Source organism: Theropithecus gelada, chromosome 16 (assembly GCF_003255815.1).
Source record: "Theropithecus gelada isolate Dixy chromosome 16, Tgel_1.0, whole genome shotgun sequence".
NCBI classification, from domain to species: Eukaryota; Metazoa; Chordata; class Mammalia; order Primates; family Cercopithecidae; genus Theropithecus; species Theropithecus gelada.
The window spans coordinates 49,765,825-49,783,768 of NC_037684.1; the positions used below are offsets into that span (position 1 = coordinate 49,765,825).

The 17,944-nt window shown below is 52.8% G+C and overlaps 1 protein-coding gene across 2 annotated transcripts in view; it reads right to left on the reverse strand.

Annotated features, from left to right (window-relative positions):
- The window catches only part of UBE2O (ubiquitin conjugating enzyme E2 O), a 64,540-nt gene that overhangs the window by 8,197 nt on the left and 38,399 nt on the right, over positions 1-17,944 (reverse strand). For both annotated transcript variants that reach the window (XM_025361033.1, XM_025361032.1), the window contains exons 2-12: positions 7,895-7,954; positions 7,597-7,707; positions 4,671-4,768; positions 4,124-4,187; positions 3,094-3,237; positions 2,525-2,634; positions 2,232-2,382; positions 1,534-2,006; positions 920-1,074; positions 556-668; positions 339-467 (exon numbers count right to left, since the gene is read on the reverse strand). In XM_025361033.1, the coding sequence (XP_025216818.1) occupies positions 339-467; positions 556-668; positions 920-1,074; positions 1,534-2,006; positions 2,232-2,382; positions 2,525-2,634; positions 3,094-3,237; positions 4,124-4,187; positions 4,671-4,768; positions 7,597-7,707; positions 7,895-7,954 (1,608 nt within the window). The remainder of the gene's footprint in view (positions 1-338; positions 468-555; positions 669-919; positions 1,075-1,533; positions 2,007-2,231; positions 2,383-2,524; positions 2,635-3,093; positions 3,238-4,123; positions 4,188-4,670; positions 4,769-7,596; positions 7,708-7,894; positions 7,955-17,944) is intronic.

Below are 17,944 nucleotides of genomic sequence, written 5' to 3' on the forward strand. Positions count from 1 at the left end.
AGGGGGTCCAGCTCAAGCTCCAGCTCCCCAGCCCCTCCTGTGCTCTGCAGTGACTGACATCATGCCCACCCAGCTCGTGACAAGAACTTAGCTCCTCTGGTAAACGTAACCAGTGGCAGCTGAAGAAGCCTGACCCCAGAAGCGAGGCAGGGAAACAAGTCCTTCTGCAGCTGCTAGGGCTGAGCAGCAGCTTGACTTTGGGGCAGCTGCCCTGGGGACACTGAGCCCAGAGGACTTTCAGGTCTTGTCGCCTAGAGCCACCTGGTGGCAGCATCAGGGACTGCAGCTGGTGCACAGGGCAGTGAGCAGCGATCCAGAACTTGAATTGGAAGGCACACCTCATCCTCCTTGTGAGGAGCCCCGTCCTCAGTATTGCCGATGCGGATGACGATGTCAGTTGTACGGAACCTAAAGTCAGGGTGGTCAGCAATGTCGTAAACACTCACGTCTTCCTCTTCTCCAATCAGCTGTGGCACAGGACAGGTTGTCATGAGCTACGGGTCCTACACCTAACCCCAGAGCCCACCTGAAGAAAGCAGTAGGGGCTGCACACACCTCCACGTCGTCCCCACTCGGCCGCAGCTTGAACCACTTCACCATGCAGGTACGGCCGAGGTGGTCCCCAGACTGTACCACGCCGTAGACAGCAGGGTCTGGACAGCTCTGGACTAGGGAACCAGAGGAAGGGACGTGACTAGCTAAGGGATCCCGGCTAAGAAGCCGACATCTCAAGCCAGTGCAGGGTGCAAACTGTGATCTTCCCCCGTCTTGGAAGTGGTGAGACCCCTTCATGAGGGCAGTCCCCTTCTGGACCTCATTTTAGCTCTGACCCCAGATCCACTGCCCATTCTCCACAAGCCCCAACCTGGGCCCTCACTGGCAACCACCCTGCTGGCTGCCCTTCCAGAGCTGGCACTACCTCGCTTATCTACCACGAAGTCTCCGGGGCAGAACTCGTTGTTGTCCAGGTGGTGCACAGGAAAGAGGTCGTTGGAGCGGATGTTGCATTCCACAGAGCCATCCTGCCACATCACGTCGGCTGAGGTCATCGTGGTCACCACCTCCACTGCCACCCTGCCGGATGCAGGCCAGTCAGCAGACCATGCAAACGCCACCCCCGCCCACGGAAAGGGCAGAGAATCTTTTTGTCCCTTCCTGTCCCTGTGGGCTTAGTAACCTGAAACTCTGAATCCCAGGTTGGCAGGATGAGTTTCTGGTGCACAGGAAGCTCACCCAGGGTTCCGAGGCCATGCACTCTCTGAGAACGAGACCCACTTGGGAGAGCTCAGGCAAATGTGTTCCCAGAAGGCCAAGCTTAAGGCCACCACCATCCCACCCTCTGCACCACTCCTCATTCTCCGCTTTCCACCAGGGCCTACCCCAGGCACCTACGCTGTCTCGGATGGGCGTCCCTGAGCCACTACAAGGCATGCAGAGGTGTGTGTGCGAGCACAGGCACGCACACCCAGGGGACGCGCACTCTGCCTGGCTTCACGCTGACGCCGCTGGGGAGGGGCACAACTCTGAGTTTACCTGTCCCCTGGCTTGAAATCTCGAGTGATTTTATTCTTCTTCCTCTTGTGTTTGCGCTTTAAGTTCTTGATGGACAAGGGGATGCTCTTTTTGCGACTCGTGCCACTGCCGCTCTGGGAGGAAGTGGTGGAGCTGGCAGAGGAGGTCACTGAGCTGGTGTCGTCCGTGTCGTCAGCAGCCTCATCATCTGCGTCCTGCTCTGCCGAGTGCAGCCTGTCATCTCTGCCTTCTTTTAGCAGGAATGGGGGCAGCTGCTCTCCTGCTTCGTGGGGCTCCTCTGCACCTTCGTCCTGCATCTCCACTGGACTGGCAGAGCCATCAGGCGTCTCCTCGGGACTGGCAGACTCTGCTTCACTCTTGGCTTTGGTTTCCCCCTTCTTGTCTGGGTCTTCCATGGAATGGTCCCGGGAACACTGGGTGTCTGGGGAGCACGACATGATCCGCACAACCTGCTTCTTCAACAGGCGCTTCACCTGCAAGGGCGGAGCAGAGAGGACAGGGCTGTGAGGTGCACCTGGGCAGGCCTGGCCCTAGGCATCTCAGGCTGGGGGGATGACAGTTGTATACACCTGAGTAGCCGGCAAGGGTCATCAGGGCTGCCCCCCAAGGCCTAAAGCACAGACTGTCCTTTTTGGCCATGGAAATGGCTCAAGGCCAGTTCCTCAAATGCCCACCAACCCCCAACCCCAAGGACATACCTTCTTGGCCATAGAGCCCTCCCCCTGGGCGCAGTTTTTTTCTGGACATTCCCAGGCAATCTTGGCTGGCTCTACCTTGGCTGGGAAGACATACAGACAGCGCTCCCCAAGCTGCCGCTGAGCATGGTCAAAGCATCCGAGACGCTTCACCCTGGTTGGGAAAGAAGCGGGGTGAGCTGAGCTGGACTCCTGGGAGGCCAGCAGTGTTCTTGAGCCTCCCCGGGCATGTGGCCAGGGCCCAGAGGCCTGTTCCGCGCGTGCCCCTGGGTTGCTGGCAGTAAGGGCGTGCTCACCTGCCTAGGTTTTCCTGGGTGATGACAGAGGGTGGGGGGCTGACGCTGTCCGTGCCCCCTGGACAGAAACTTTTGGTAATCCATGTAACTTTCAACTCTACAACCTGCACCTGGGGATGGCAGGTGGGACACGCCAGTCAGGGCAGGCTCTGACAGCACTCTCTTTAGCCAGTTGCCCAAAGCCCACTCGACCTCCAGAGCAGGAAACTGATCTTCCTAGTGTAGCACCAAGTACAGACACATCAGAGCAGACCCCAACTGTAACCACGGCCCACACCCAATGCCCAGGACCCGTGTCACTGCTCACACCAGCCAGGGGCCACTGGAACTGCCACTTGCCACCCTCCCACCTTGCTCAGCCTGTACAGGCTGGGCTGGGGGACGTCTGTCTTTTGGTCACTATGACCAGAGCCTGGGTTCCCTTTATCCTCAAAGCCCTTTGAGATCAACAGGGTCCAGATGCCAAAAAGTGGGGCTCAACCCTCAGAGAGGGCAGGAAAGGGGCAGCAGCTCAGCTCCGGGGTGCGGAGGTCAAGGATTCGGTTTCCTGCCCCTGGGCCCGGACCCACCTCTTCCACCACCACTCGGAACTTGCTCTTGGTGCTGAGCACAGGCTTGACACCTGACAGCCATTGGACGCTGGAGAAGATCTTGGCAGGGCCAATGAGCACCTGGCCTGGGTAGAAGCCGTAGGAATCGTCAAAGAAGAGACCCTGCAGGATGTGGGGCCAGAGGAAAGTCCCTGTGAGCGGTGTCTCCTTGGGTGACCGTGCTCTCCACGCCTGTGCCTGCTGGCTGCCCACCTGCAGAAGCCCACTCACACACAGGCCCCACACGCCCTAAAACAAGTCCTGTGGCTCCAGATCAGCGCTTCCCAAACCCCGGGTCCGCAGAGGTCACCTGGCACCCTTGTTCAAACATAGGTGACTCATTCCATGCTCCTTGGTCAAGGGCTCACACGCTGAGGAACAAGGCTCCAGAGAGCAGCGGTCCTGAAACCTGTTTGCTCACGCACCCCCTGTATATCTACTTGTTTGCCGTGTGTGTCCACGTACTATTATAACTACTACATCATCCTGTACTGAGAGACAAAGTGGGACCTTAAAGGATGAGAAAAAAGCTAACAAAAATGCAAATAAAAGTTCTAATACTGTGGGCGCAGTGGCTCATGCCTGTAATCCCAGCACTTTGGGAGGCTGAGGTGGGCAGATCACCCAAGGTCAGGAGTTCAAGACCAGCCTGGCCAACATGGTGAAACCTCATCTCTACTAAAAATATAAAAATTAGCCGGGCGTGGTGGCGCATGCCTGTAATCCCAGTTACTCAAGAGGCTGACGTTGTAGTGAGCCAAGATCGCACCACTGCACTCCAGCCTGGGCAACAGAGTGAGACTCCGTCTCAAGAAAAAAAAAAAAAAAAAAAGGTTCTAATATTTTCTGCCTATACCCAAACTTTTAGATCCTCTGGCGCGCACCCGCCCCTTTTCTAGGAAACCGCTCTTGTTTAGCTGGGTCCAGCTACAAGCTCTTTGCTAAGAAGTCCTCCTTCCAGAGGACTGAACAATCAGAGAAGGGTGCCGGCCTGGATGGAACACACTACCGAGTCGCTGACGTGCGGGCAGACGTCGTAGAGCTTGGCGCCATCTTCCGTGTTCATGGAGCACCTAAAACAGAGAACAGAGGTTTAGTCTCCACCAGGGGACACAGGGAGTACCAAACAGTTGCAATCCTGAGATGCCAATGTGTCACATGCCCTAAATAGCACAATTCGTCTTCAACCATTAACAGCCCGAGGTAGTACAAGAAACTCTCCCACAATGAACAAGACCCCAAGTGCCATTGGAGTGCTTGCTCAGCACCCTCACAGTGCCTCAAGTAAAGCATCAGCCTCCAGCAGATACCCTCAATGAAAATGTTTCTCCCTATGCCAGGACAGATCAGAAACAGCAACAGAATTAGGCCATGGCAGATAAGGAGAATGGTACAGGGTTAGGCCCTGATTTGCAGGCCCTGGATGCCTGCAACATCTGTCACTGCTCTTGATCAAACCTGTCATCACTGTCCCTAGGAGGAAACACCCTCCTCCTCCCCTCTTTCCAAGAGGCTGTCCTTCCCAAGCCGATGGCTCTCTGGTGGTGAGACTCTACCTGGCACCGTTGGATAGCTTCAGGATGATCTGGTTCTTCAAGTCGTAGACCTTCCCCAGCCAGCAGTCATAGGCAATGTAGTCCCCATACATGAAGGGCTGCAGACCAAGGGGGCAGGGGCAGTGAGACACAGCAGACAATGTTCATGTCCAGGGCACAGATTCCTCTACGCCCCACTGAGACAGGAAGCGGGAGGATCTAGACAGCTCATTGTCTGGACCGGTTGGCTACTAGCCCTAAACAGCTGCAGCAGCAGGCCCTCCCTACAAGTTCTAGGCTGCATCCCAGCTGCTCTTCCCAGTGAGGAGGAAGTGGTGGTGGCTGTGGGGCTGCCTGGAGGGAACGGGGTGGGTGATGCAGGGGCAGAGGCCTGATGGCATCCATGGACATGGGACAACCATGGACACAGGACACCTGGCAAGTAGGCTGTGGAGGTGGCAGGCAGAGGAGGCAGCCACACCATTGGGGGATGGCTATATGGATAGTGCTCTGAGTAAATACGTTAACACATCAAGGATATCGAGAGCCAAGGCTCTCACTGTTGGAGAAGGTGCCCAGGTGTTTACTAACAGAAAGGGAGCAGGAAGGAGGAGAAGGAAGAGGAGTCTGAGGTGTTTAGGTGGAAGTGGATGTATCAGGATTAACTCACATATTTTATTTTACTTTATTTTTATTTTTTTAGAGACAGGGTCTTGCTCTATTGCCCAGACTGGAATGCAATGGTGTGATCTTGGCTCAATGTAACCTCCATCTGTGGGCTCAAGTGACTCTCCCACCTTAGTCTTCTGAGTAGCTGGGACTATAGGCATGTATCACCAGGCCTGGCCAATTTTTTCATATTTTTTTTGGTTGAGATGGGGTTTCACCATGTTGCCCAGGCTGGTCTTAAACTCTTGAGATCAAGTGATCCATCTGCCTCAGCCTCTCAAAGTGTTGGGATTATAGGCGTGAGCCACCGCACCCGTGAACTCTGCCTGAACTCATATTTTAATATACACATACAGCAGGCAGTGATATATTTAGATGTGTGTATACATGTAATACATCTGTATTTCCTAGTGTGTCCCAAAAGGGCCAAGTAGCAATGAGCACACCTAGCATCCAGATCTTGGGTTTTAAAACTACCATTCTCTGAAAGCAATGAGGCTTCTTGGAGAAATGGTTGATTCTGGGGCTGGACCACAAAGAGTACAAGATGAGCCTGGCACACCTCATGCCAGAAAGAAAGAAAGTGCTTAAAAAACCAACAGAAAGGGCCATGTGAGAAGGACATGAAAGCTAGCTTGAAGTGGCTCCCACTGGCTAAATCTGGGACCATCTAAACAACAGAACAGATAATAGTAGTAATTAATTATAACCAATGAATAAAACAGAAATCTCTAAGTTCATACTGATAAAAAAAAATGAATACATAAATGGGGCAGAAGATAAAGCTCTTCTACAGAGCAGAATGCCAGCTAAAAGAAATGAGGGGGAACAAGGGAGTCACAAAACCACCATTTAGCAACATCAGAGCAATGGCTGGTGCAGGCAGGACTGTGAATGGACGCCAAAGCTGGTGGATTTCAGTTTGACAAATGACAGGGTATAGACATAATCTGGGACTATGTTCCCAAAAATACAATCACTTAAAGGGGGTAAATGGTGAGTTTACGGTGGAGAGATCTGGTGGACAACAACATGACCAGGAGTCAAAGTGAACAACCCCAGCACTTTGGCTATGGGGTACCATGGACCAGGGCAGAGCTCTGCGGCGGGTCTGCAAAGAACACGTGGGCATGAGGCAACACCAGACAGACCCAGGCTGAGGGTCAAGTTACTGAATGCATCACTGTTCAGGGCATGGAAGACAAAGAAAGGCTGGGAAACGATTCCAGATTGGAGAGAAAACGAAGAGATGACAACTCAATGCAAGATGTGTTCCTGAATTGGGTCCTGCATCCGCAAAGAAAAGAGTAGTGTTGGGACAACTGCATGTGGTCTGTGGACTGGACAGTAATTATCAACGTCCACTTCTCAATCTGGGGGTCATATGGTGGTTACGCAGGAGGCTGTCCGTATTTTTGGAAAACACACAACAGGTGTGTGTATTTGGGGGTGGGTGACAGGGCATCATATCTGTAGCTTGCTCTCCAATGTTTTGGGAATAAAAAAGACGGGAGGGGGATCTCGGGGAGAAGGAGGGAGGGAAGGTGATGGAGCAAATGGAGTGAAATCTTTTTTTTTGTTTTTTTTTTTTTGTTTTTTTTTTTGAGACGGGGTCTTGCTCTGTCACCCAGGCTGGAGTGCAGTGGCCGGATCTCAGCTCACTGCAAGCTCCGCCTCCCGGGTTCACGCCATTCTCCTGCCTCAGCCTCCCGAGTAGCTGGGACCACAGGCGCCGCCACCTCGCCCGGCTAATTTTTTGTGTTTTTAGTAGAGATGGGGTTTCGCCGTGTTAGCCAGGATGGTCTCGATCTCCTGACCTCGTGATCCGCCCGTCTCGGCCTCCCAAAGTGCTGGGATTACAGGCTAGAGCCACTGCGCCTGGCCAAGGAGTGAAATCTTAACAGCTGAGGAACCCAGATGAGAGGGACAAAGGAATTTACAACTTTTGGTAAGTTTAAAATCATTTAAAAAATAAATTATCGGAAATAATTAATTTTTTTAAAAGAAATATTAGAGGAGAAAGGAAAACACTTAAAGATAACCACACTGGTAGCCTACGCTGGGGCTGGGGAAGGGCACGTCCTGACCTCACATCTAAATGGCTTACTTGAAAGCAGGGAAAACAAGGCTATAGGAGCCAGCTGGCTGCTGTGCTCCGCCTTCTGACCCAGGAAGGCTGTGCTTGGTAAGAGCAGGGAGGAGGCTGTAGCGCACAGGTCGTGCCGCCGAGAGAACCAGAGGGCCCAGAAAGCATGATGAGAAGACAGGGCTGGCTCACCCAGATGTGCTGTAGGTCCTTGCTGTTTACAGGATAGATGATGCAGTTGGTGCCGATGAGCTTGACGGCACAGTCGATGTTGACGTCAATCACCGTGCCACACTGACTGTCCTGGGGGAGGGAGGAGGCATATGCAAGTCCCACGGTGCAGCAGCCCTGGTCACCATGGGAGACCCAGCCCAGGCAACCCCAGCACGCCCCCTGCAGAGCTGGCCAGCTCTCCCACATACAGAGCACAAGGTGGGCAGGCTCAAGTCCCTAAGGTGGCTGCACCCCAGGCCCGGGACGCAGGACTCACGGTGGATCGCATGTGCCGGACCACATCTCGGGGCACCACAGAACGGTCCTCTAGTTTCAGCTGTAAAAGAACGGAAATGTGAGAGATGTGAGAGAATGGGCTCTAAAGCCACCACAGAATACGGTTTTCTTCCAACTTCTTCTGAAGTGTCACATCCACACTGTTAAGTGCACAAATCCTAAGCGTTCGGCTAGCAGCATTTTCACAGACCGCACACACCTCCGACCAGCACCGCGACCCAAGGCGGAGTGCGTCATGCCCACAGGCCTCCTGGGGCCCCTCTGGTCACTGTCTTGCCCACCAAAGGCAAACACTCGGCTCGCCGGGGGTATCCTTCCTCACGCTGAACAGTGGGGCTCAATGACAGATCACATAAGGTCGCACTTTAATGAAGGATTTAACAGCCCATTCTACAGAGAGCAAAACATTTGCTTTGCGTTACATCTTTTTTCTGCCCTCTGCAAGTGCCTGCCCTAGCTGATCAGTGCTGAGGGAGAGTGGGCTGGGGGAGGAGCAGGACACCGGGCTGCGGTGGGTCACCCTGAAGCCTGGCTATCACTGGACACCACGTTCTAATCTGGGTTATCCTCCTGACCAGCTGCGGCCTGTGCCTTATCTGCTGTGCTTGGAGCCCTGCAGGCTGCTAAGTAACCCTCAGGATGGTTGGCTCTTGGAGCCCGGCCAACTGCACGAGCACCTGATTGTCCCTTTATGCACAACTGGCAGCGGCCGCTGCCTCCTGCTGCTCCATCTCCCAACAGCCCAGGCAGGAGATGCTCCCACCAGGCCAGCCTGCCTTCTTTTTTAACTGGTTCCTCCAACCTGGGGCAGCTCCTCAATGGTTCTTCACTGAGTCATAATCAGGGACGGGTCTGTGTGTGTGTCCACCTCCAAGACCCCAAACCACATGGCTGGAGAGCGGTTTCCTCAAATAGCCAACCAGACACTTCTCCTTGACCTGGGGGCACCGAGAGTTCACCACCAAGAAAGGAGAACCAAGTCGCTGAAAAAGGAAGACACTGGCTCAGTGTCACTTAATTGCTGGCAACGACAACTAAAACAAACTCTGTTAGTAGAAGAACATGACTCACAAAAAAAGGAAAGAAAAGCAATGGAGCCCAGCACCAACCAGCAGGGCAGAGTCCCACAGGAACTCATGAGCCCAAGTTTTGTTTGTTTGTTTTTTTATTGAGATGGAGTCTTGCTGTGTTGCCCAGACTAGAGTGCAATGGCACAGTCTCGGGCTCACAGTAACCTTCGCCTCCCAGGTTCAAGCAATTCTCCTGCCTCAGCCTCCCAAGTAGGTGAGACTGCAGGCACGTGCCACCACACCCGACTAATTTTTGTATTTTTAGTAGAGATGGGGCTTCCCCATGTTGGGCCAGGCTGGTCTCGAACTCCTGACCTTGTGATCTGCCTGCCTCAGCCTCCCAAAGTGCTGGGATTACAGGCATGAGCCACTGCATCCAGGTATGATCCCAAGTTTCAAATGACAACGAGCCCAGTAAATGCAGCGTTCTCGAGTCAGACACAGGAAAGTCAGGCAAACCAGTCCTGCCGACACGTGGAAGGAGGGATGACGGCAGCCGTCTCAGCACGGCTGAGGCGGAGTCACCAAGGCAGCGGACCACAGGTGGCACAAGGTGCACGGTACAGAGTAGGTGCTCAGCAAGGCCGGCAGCTGTGATCACCAGCCCTGTGAGCTGCGGGGTGAAGACCCCTGAAAGGTCAGGCTCTCCTTATCTCTGCTTCAAGACCCCAGGAGGCTGCAGGGGCATGTTGGCGTAACGGTGCCACTTTTCTAACTCAAAGAACATTCTGTGCTGTAACCCTCTGTGCCCAAATCTCCACTCTGAGACATGGTATTTTTTGCGCTGCCCCACCCTATCTTAATCCCCTGCTCCCATTTTAGACTTCAAAAAGCCACAATTGCTCCCAGAGAAGCCAGAAGCTGCAGGACAGCAGACTCCAATGCAAGGGGGACTGCACCATGTGTGGCGGGAGGGCTGCTGCCTTCACCACTTGGGGGTCCCTGAGAGAGCAGCCAGGAAAGGAGGCAAGAACAGCGCAGACACAGACCTAAATCAGGGCAGGCACTGATGGGACACTCTGTTCAGCCTAACTGGACCCTCAGGAATGCAGGGGAAACTGAGGTGTCAACTCTGAGGCTGAAGCAGAAAAAAACAGCTGGTGAAAACTGGCATCGTGGCAAGGCCAGAGGCTGGCAGGGCAGGCAGTGCCCAGTGCTCCCAGGAGAGGGAGCCTGGAAGCAAACACCATTCTTCCCATGGGGTCTCCAGACAAGAGCAGCTCCACCCCACCAGGACGCTGCCTCCAGGGGCTCTTCTGACCTTTCTATGACAAGGCATTACGTTTCTCCAAAGCCCTGATGGTGCTGGGAGCAGACTGGGAGTGACAAGGGGCTGGGTGATGCTAACATGGTGGCTACACTCCCTTCCACTGGGAATTAGAACCTGAGACAATGGCATCTGGAAGGACTTAGGATGACTTGGGAGGCTCTCATGACTTTCCTTCCTAACTTCCTATACCCCACCTATACTGGGCACTGGCTTTCTCCAAATAAGCCCACACCCCCCCATCTGTAAGCCACTCCACTGAACAGCTCCCTCCAAACGTCCTCCTCTCCCTGCCCCATGTGCACAACCTGCCTCACAAAGCCTGTCAGTGTCCCTGTCAGGAAGGAACCGCTGTACTCCTGGTGAACGCAAGAGCTCTGGAGTTTTCCGCCTCATGCTAACCAGGTGATTCCTACCTGCCAGACAGTTCTCCAGGTGCTTCGCTGCTTTCACCCATGAGGTGCTCCACAACCCATGAAGCACCTCACTGCCATGCTCATTTCACAGATACGCAAACTGAGACAGAGAAAATAAGCAATGCATTCAATGTCATCAGGCTCATAAGTAGTGGAGCTGGGACCTGAACTCAGGCAGTCTGGCCCCAGAGTCTGTTCTCTTAACCACATAAAAAAGCTCATCTCTCCCCAGAGCTACAGAGACAGGAAAAGACTTCTGGCGGTCTACACATTTAAAGACAGTGTTTCTTCTGCTTATGAAAGAAATGAACACTCTCTTCATTTCTGGGGCAAGTGGAAGGCAGCAGTGGTGGCCACTGACTGCAGATGCCTGCTGGGCGCAGTTTGCCCTCCACTTCCCCTTCTACCTCCAAAGAGCAAATGACAGGTGCCAGCCGGCCTGGCAGGTGAACACTAGAGGGCACTGTGTCCACTCTGGGAAAACACCAGATTTGTGAACAAAACTAAACCGTGGAATAAACCCAATCCCTACTGTTAAGGGGTGCCTTGCTTATAGTTTTAAAAAAATTGTTACTAGGAGGGGATCTGGGGTCGGGAGGTGAAGAGATTTCAACTGTCCTCATGGGCTCTGAAATTCTAAATAACGTGAGTTGGTAAGCTATTTATTGTCTAACATTTCCTTTTTTTTTTTTTTTTTGAGACGGAATCTCCTTCTCTTGCCCAGGCTGGAGTGCAGTGGCGTGATCTCGGCTCACTGCAAGCTCCGTCTCCCGGGTTCATGCCATTCTACTGCCTCAGCCTCCCAAGTAGCTGGGACTACAGGCGCCTGCTACCATGCCTGGCTAATTTTTTGTATTTTTAGTAGAGATGGGCTTTCACCGTGTTAGCCAGGATGCTCTCGATCTCCTGACCTCGTGACCCACCCGCCTCAGCCTCCCAAAGTGCTGGGATTACAGGCATGAGCTGCTGCATCCGGCCTATTGTTTAACATTTCTTAGAAAGTTGTAACTATCAGAGGTTTCTGAACAGAAAAAGGACAAGATAAGATACCAAAATGCTAACAGTGTCTCTAAGCCAGAAGGGGTGGTGGCTGGTTTAAAATGAACACACACTACCTTTTTTTTTTTGAGACAGAGTCTCGCTTTGTCACCCAGGCTGGAGTGCAGTGGCACGACCTCGGCTTACTGCAACCTCTACCTCTGTGGTTCAAGCGATTCTCCTGCCTCAGGCTCCTGAGTAGTGGGATTACAGGCATATACCACCATGCCCAGCTAATTTCTGTATTTCTAGTAGAGATGGGGTTTCACCATGTTGGTGAGGCTGGTCTCCAACTCCTGACCTCGTGATCCACCCTCCTCAGCCTCAGTGGGTTACAGGCGTGAGCCTCCACACCCGGCAAACACACACTACTTTGCACACATGTGACGTGACAGTGGGGCTGCCCAGTGGAACCCAGGACCGACATCCTTTGTGCTTCCACTGGAAACAGGAGCAGCAAACAACACAGCTGCCCTCCAAAGAGAGGGATTCTGGCACATGCTAAGCGCCCATTCTCCTGCAGGTGGGATGTAGACAGAGACGCAGGGAAGGTGGTACCAAGTGCCACAAAGAAAAACTAGGCCACATGGGGGCCAGCAGGAGGAAAGCACAGTGAGGAATTTTAAATGGGTGGTCAGGAAAGGCCCCTCCAGGGTGATGCTGAACTAGAGATCGGGATGAGATGGGGAGTGAGCTTACCAAGCAGGGAGGAGTAGCTGTCAAGGTGCTGGGCGGAGTGACCAGCACAGGCTGGCAGGGCTTCAAGAAGGCAGAAGGCATGGAGCCCGGTTATTCAGGCCTTAGAGAGCCACAGGGAGGGCGTGAGATTGTATCCTGAGCAAGATGGAAGTCCCTGAAGGCCTCCACTCAGAGCCCTGGCCTGATGGTGATATCCAAAAGATCACCTGATTTTTGGGCAGGGAACGTGCTGAGAGAGGGAGCAGAGGCCAGTTAGACCAGTGGTTCTCACCTAGGGGTAATTTTGCTTCTCAAAGGACATTTGGCAATGTCTGGAGACACTTTCAGTGGTCGTAAAGGGTGGTGGTGGGGTTCTGGTATCTAGTGGGCAGAAGCCAGAATGCTGAGCATCTTGCAATGCCCAGGACAACCCTCAGCAAAGAATGGCGTGACCAACGCACCCGCAGTGCCACAGCTGAGAAGCCCTGAAGGTGCTCTGGAGACGCAGGTGCTAAGACCCAAACAATGGTGGAGAAGGTGGGTCTGCGGACCAGCCTCTGGGTGTACCAAGTAGGAAATCAATCAAATGGCAAGTGAGGGTGAGGGACAATGCCAGGGCAGTAAGCAACGTGGCAAGAGGCTGGGCACTTCTGTTCTGCCCTATTTGAGCTCCCTGAAGCTCTGCTGGGGGCCACTTAGAGCAGGCATTCAGGAGTCGGGGAAACTCACTGGGGGCCTCTCCTGCCAGGAGCACTCTCCTCCACGGCTGCCTGACTCCCAAGGCGCATGCTGCTTCTCTGAGCTGCAATCTTGAGGCTGATCCCCGACAACACGGCAAAAGCAACCAGCTCGTCCTGCAGCTCCTGGTCCAGACCCTCATTCATAACATTGACCTTGACTGACCAGGTGGAATCCGAATTCACTGCATAAAGTGTTCCAGGAATAGAAAACACAAACTGAGGCTGATCAACATGTTGAAAATACAAAGAAGCTAAATAAAGAAGCTACTTTTTTTTGGTGAGGGGGCGGGGTGGGGAGTGGGTGGGTGGGAAGGGCAGGGTTTCACTCTGTCGCCCAGGCTGGAGAGCAATCATGGCTCACTGCACCCTCCATCTCCCAGGTAATACTCCCACCTGTGTCCTGAGTAGCTGGGACTACAGGTGTACGCCACCATGCTTGGCTGATTTTTGTATTTTTTATAGTGACAGGGTTTTGCCATGTTATCCAGGCTGGTCTCAAATTCCTGGGCTCAAGCAATCCTCCTGCCACCAAAGTGTTGGGATTACAGGTGTGAGCCACTACACCTGGCCAAGAAGCTACTTTCAAGTGATTTTGAATGTCATGTCCCTGTAGGAGTGGGTGGCTCCTAAAGGCTGGGCTGCTCCCTGGAGGCCATGCCCTTACCCCAAGGCAAAAGGCAGCTTTGTGCCTGGCCACTAGCACCAGCATCTGAACACTAAAGGGGCTCCCAGTTCAAAAAGGGGAGCCGGAGGAAGTCCAAAAGAAGCGGCCTGCATGGAGCCTAAGCACTTACAGCTCAAGGCTGGAAGCCGCCGGCCATGCCACAGTCATCTCCAGGTGTCAGACATCAGGGAAGGCCACACTGGAGGAGACATGGGTGCTCTCTTTTAATCCCAGAGGAAAAAACAACCCCACAACCCCACCTCTTTGGAGGTTAGCAATGTAACAATCAATACCAGATTTTTTTTTTTTTTTCTTGAGACAGGGTCTCACTCTGTCACCCAGGTTAGAGGACAGTGGCGCAAGCAGGGCTCACTGCGGCCTCAACCACTTGGGCTCAAGTAATCCTCCTGCCTCAGCTTCCCGAGTAGCTGGGACTATAGGCGCATGCCACCACCTGGCTAATTTTATTTTTTTGTAGAGACAGGGTTTCATCATGTTGCCCAGGCTGCTCTTGAACTCCTGAGCTCAAGGGACCTCTTGCCTCAGCCTCCCAAAGTGCTGGGATTACAGGCGTGAGCCGCTGTGCCTGGCCCAACACTAGGTTTTCAGCTTACAGCCCGAGTACTCTCAAACAGAAAAGGTCCAGCATCATGCCAAGTGCCCACTGAGGCTTCACAGACAGCCTGGGACCTCAAGGACAAGTGGACGGCCAGCCCCACACTATGTCCCTGGTGAGTGTGTAGAGAACAGGTCAGCTTGCAATGGTTCCTGACTTGGATTTGTGTTCAAAGAATGAGGCTTTCCCTTTGTAGGACTGAGTCAGACCCTAGACCTCTGAAGGTCCAGCAGCCACACATAGGACTGAAGCTGTTGACCTAGGCCAGGACTCAAAGACCAGATTCCTAAAAGGAAGATGAGGTTAGACGAGCACTGGAAATTCCTAAATTCCAACTTGATACTTCCCAAAGAGTAAAAACAATCTGAGAAATGCCACTCCTCCACCCTTCCCCTGACCCCCCATCTCTTACAGTCTGAGCAGGGTCTGAGTCCTAGGTGTATGGAAAAAGAGTGAAATTGACAGTGGTCAACTGGGGGTGTGGGAGAGACAGAGCTTCCAATTGTGCTGGGGACCTCAGGGGCTTCTAACCAGCCTCCCTCCCTCCTCTCCTGTCCCAGCTGAGGCCCCTTTGGCTCTTCGGTTGTCCCTGAGTTTGAAGGGTCTAGCTCCATGCTGCCGTGTGCCCACTCCACTGTCAGCACAGGTGTGGTGCCACTATAGTCCAAGACAGGCATCACGTGTGTTAGTGCACATATAGATATTTTTCAGACTAAGAAACCCAACTCGGCCGGGCGCAGTGGCTCACGCCTGTAATCCCAGTGCTTTGGGAGGCTGAGGCAGTCGGATCACGAGGTTAGGAGTTCGAGACCAGCCTGGCCAACATGGTGAAACACTGTCTCTACTAAAAATGCAAAAATTAGCTGGGCATGGGGGTGGGCACCTGTAATCCCAGCTACTCAGGAGGCTGAGGCAGGAGAATCATTTGAACCCGGGAGTCGGAGGTTGCAGTGAGCCAAGATTGCACCATTGCACTCCAGCCTGGGTGACCAGAAGACAGGGTGAGACTCTGCCTCAAAAACAAAACAAAACAAAAAAACTCAACTCAGTTTTGGGGGGTGGAAGCAGGAAACCTTGCTGAAGCCTAGGATCCCACTTTTTTAGTGATTCCTATAGATTCAAGGCTAGACAAGAATACAAACATAAAATAAGGTACATATATTGTCTTTAAAGATTTTGCAAGAATCTGATGTAGAGATGGGGTAGAGGAAGTAAGGGTCAGTGACATTCAGCCCCATCACACAATGTTAATGCAGCTTGATGACCTGAGAAGCTACTTACATCAGATTGGAAAGTTTATCCCAGTGTGGATTTCTGAAAAAGCTGCGGAAATCTTAGAATGGCACATTCCCCAAAGCAGTACTTTTTTTCAAACCATGTGTTGTGACCCGTTAGTCGGTTATGGAACCAATTTAGTGGGTCATGGTCAACACTGGAAAAAAAAATCTGAGTGCATTAATATACATGTGGTAAGAATAAGTACTATTAGGTTAGCACAAAAGTAATTACAGTTAAAATGTTTTGAAAAAATCCTTTCAGTTGCATATATAACATATATGTGTCCTGGGTCATGATATAAAATGTGTATTTTACTGTGGGTGACTGCTGAGAAGCTGGAGAATCTCCATTCTACTGAATTCTCTACCCAGCACCTGCGCCGACTCTCGGTCCTTTCTAGCCAGGCTTCAGGGCAGTTACATCAGAGGGAAGACATCCCTCTCATCAGAAGCTGGTCTTGGAACCAAAAAACACACAAACCAACACAAAACCCAAGACCCACACAGTCACACTCAGGCACTTTTAGGGTGAGGAACTTTAACTTTCTGACCTGACTTAAAATGCTACTAAATTGGCTCAAACAGTAAAACTAGGAGAGGCAGAAAATGGGGCCTCCTGTTGGAGCTGGACTCCTCTTCCAGCCTCTTCCTAAGCCTGATTTTCCAGTTTGGACTGGATTTGAGGATACGACTGGTCAGTAACTCCGGCTGGTGCCAGTGTGAGGACTTTCTCAGAGCAGTTGACCACCACGTGGCTGAGCCCTGATAACCCAGCAATCAGCTCACTGCCCACCTGAGGACAGAAGGTTTTACCAGCAAAGCACAAATGGCCAGGGGGCCTCACATGCCTGGGGAAAGGGAGGGAGAACCTCCGGTGCCCCTAGCTGGAAAATTCTATCAATCATGAGCTATGGAAGCCATTCAACAGAGAAGCTGTGCTGACTGTTAACTGATTCAATAGTTTTTGAGTATTTTCTATAGACTTAGGACAAGACAAGAATACAAATATGTAATTAAGAATGGGCATTAGCTTTCTAGAACTTACACTGAGATGAGGGAGATAAAATGAAATTACACCTGAAAACAGTTATATACAAGTAAATAGAGCACTAAGCTGGGTGGGGGGAACAGAAACTGAGTCCTGTTTCTGGGTGGCAGCAGGGGAAGGCAAGCGGCCCCGGGTTGCAGGGGAACTGCACACCAGGGACAGCCCCCACGCCCTCATCCCTGACATCCTCTCTGATCTCACATTGCAGACTCTCAGGCCGGGCAATGCAGTGCCGCTGCATCAACGCCTGGAAACTCAGTTACAGCTCGCCAGCTTGCTGGAATGGCCTGGAGGCAGAGCCTGCCCGAGGGACAGAGAAAGGGGACTGAATCCAACTGCCTGCTAAGTGATGGGGAAGGACTGCAGAGATCGGCCTGGCAGGGGGCCAGCGGGCTGGTCTCTGCAGATGCTGCGGTGTTTGATATGCAATATGTGCAGTTGGCAGCAGGAGCTGGGAGCCAGCCTGCACCCCTTGGCTTGGCTCTCGGTTTGTCAACCTGGCTTAAAAAAAGACAAGAACAGCCCAGGCCTCCTGCATTTGAAGGGAGGGGACAGATGGGCATCTTTAGGAGAAGGCAGCCTCCTTCCTCAAAAGTATAAGTAAAAGGCAGAACAGTGATCAGCACGATTTCATGTCCTGTTCTTGTCAGGCCTGACTGGGATATCACTGCCTAACCAGTGGGCCTGGACTGCTCCATTTCAGATACAGGCTGCGGTCCTGTGGCTGCCGGGCATCCCTGAAAGAAAGGAGTCGACCAGCTGGCCAGACACAGAGAAGTTCACAGCCCCCACACCCCTTAGTGTCTGATGCCATGTTAGCTCACGGAATGAGGGCCCAGGCTGCTAATCACACCAACTGACCCTGACGGAGCCCGCCAGGAAAGAACCCCACGTGCACCACCTCTTCCAACCCTATGACCCCACAGAGGAGGGGCCACTCTTGCTCTCACTCCACAGCAGACTGGGTGGCTTGCGGAGGTAAGTGACCTGCCTAAGGTCACCCAAGTGCCAGGACTCCAGAGCCTTTATTTTGCTCACCTGTCCTTCCTCATTTGACCTGTCTGGTCCCTGAGCATGGCCCTTGCTACCCCTGGACCAACTGGAACCATGCAGCCATTCAAGTGTGGCCCTGGGCCTGGCAACGTGGCTCACGCCTGTAATCCCAGCACTTTGGGAGGGCGAGGTGGGTGGATCACTTGAGGTCAGGAGTTAGAGA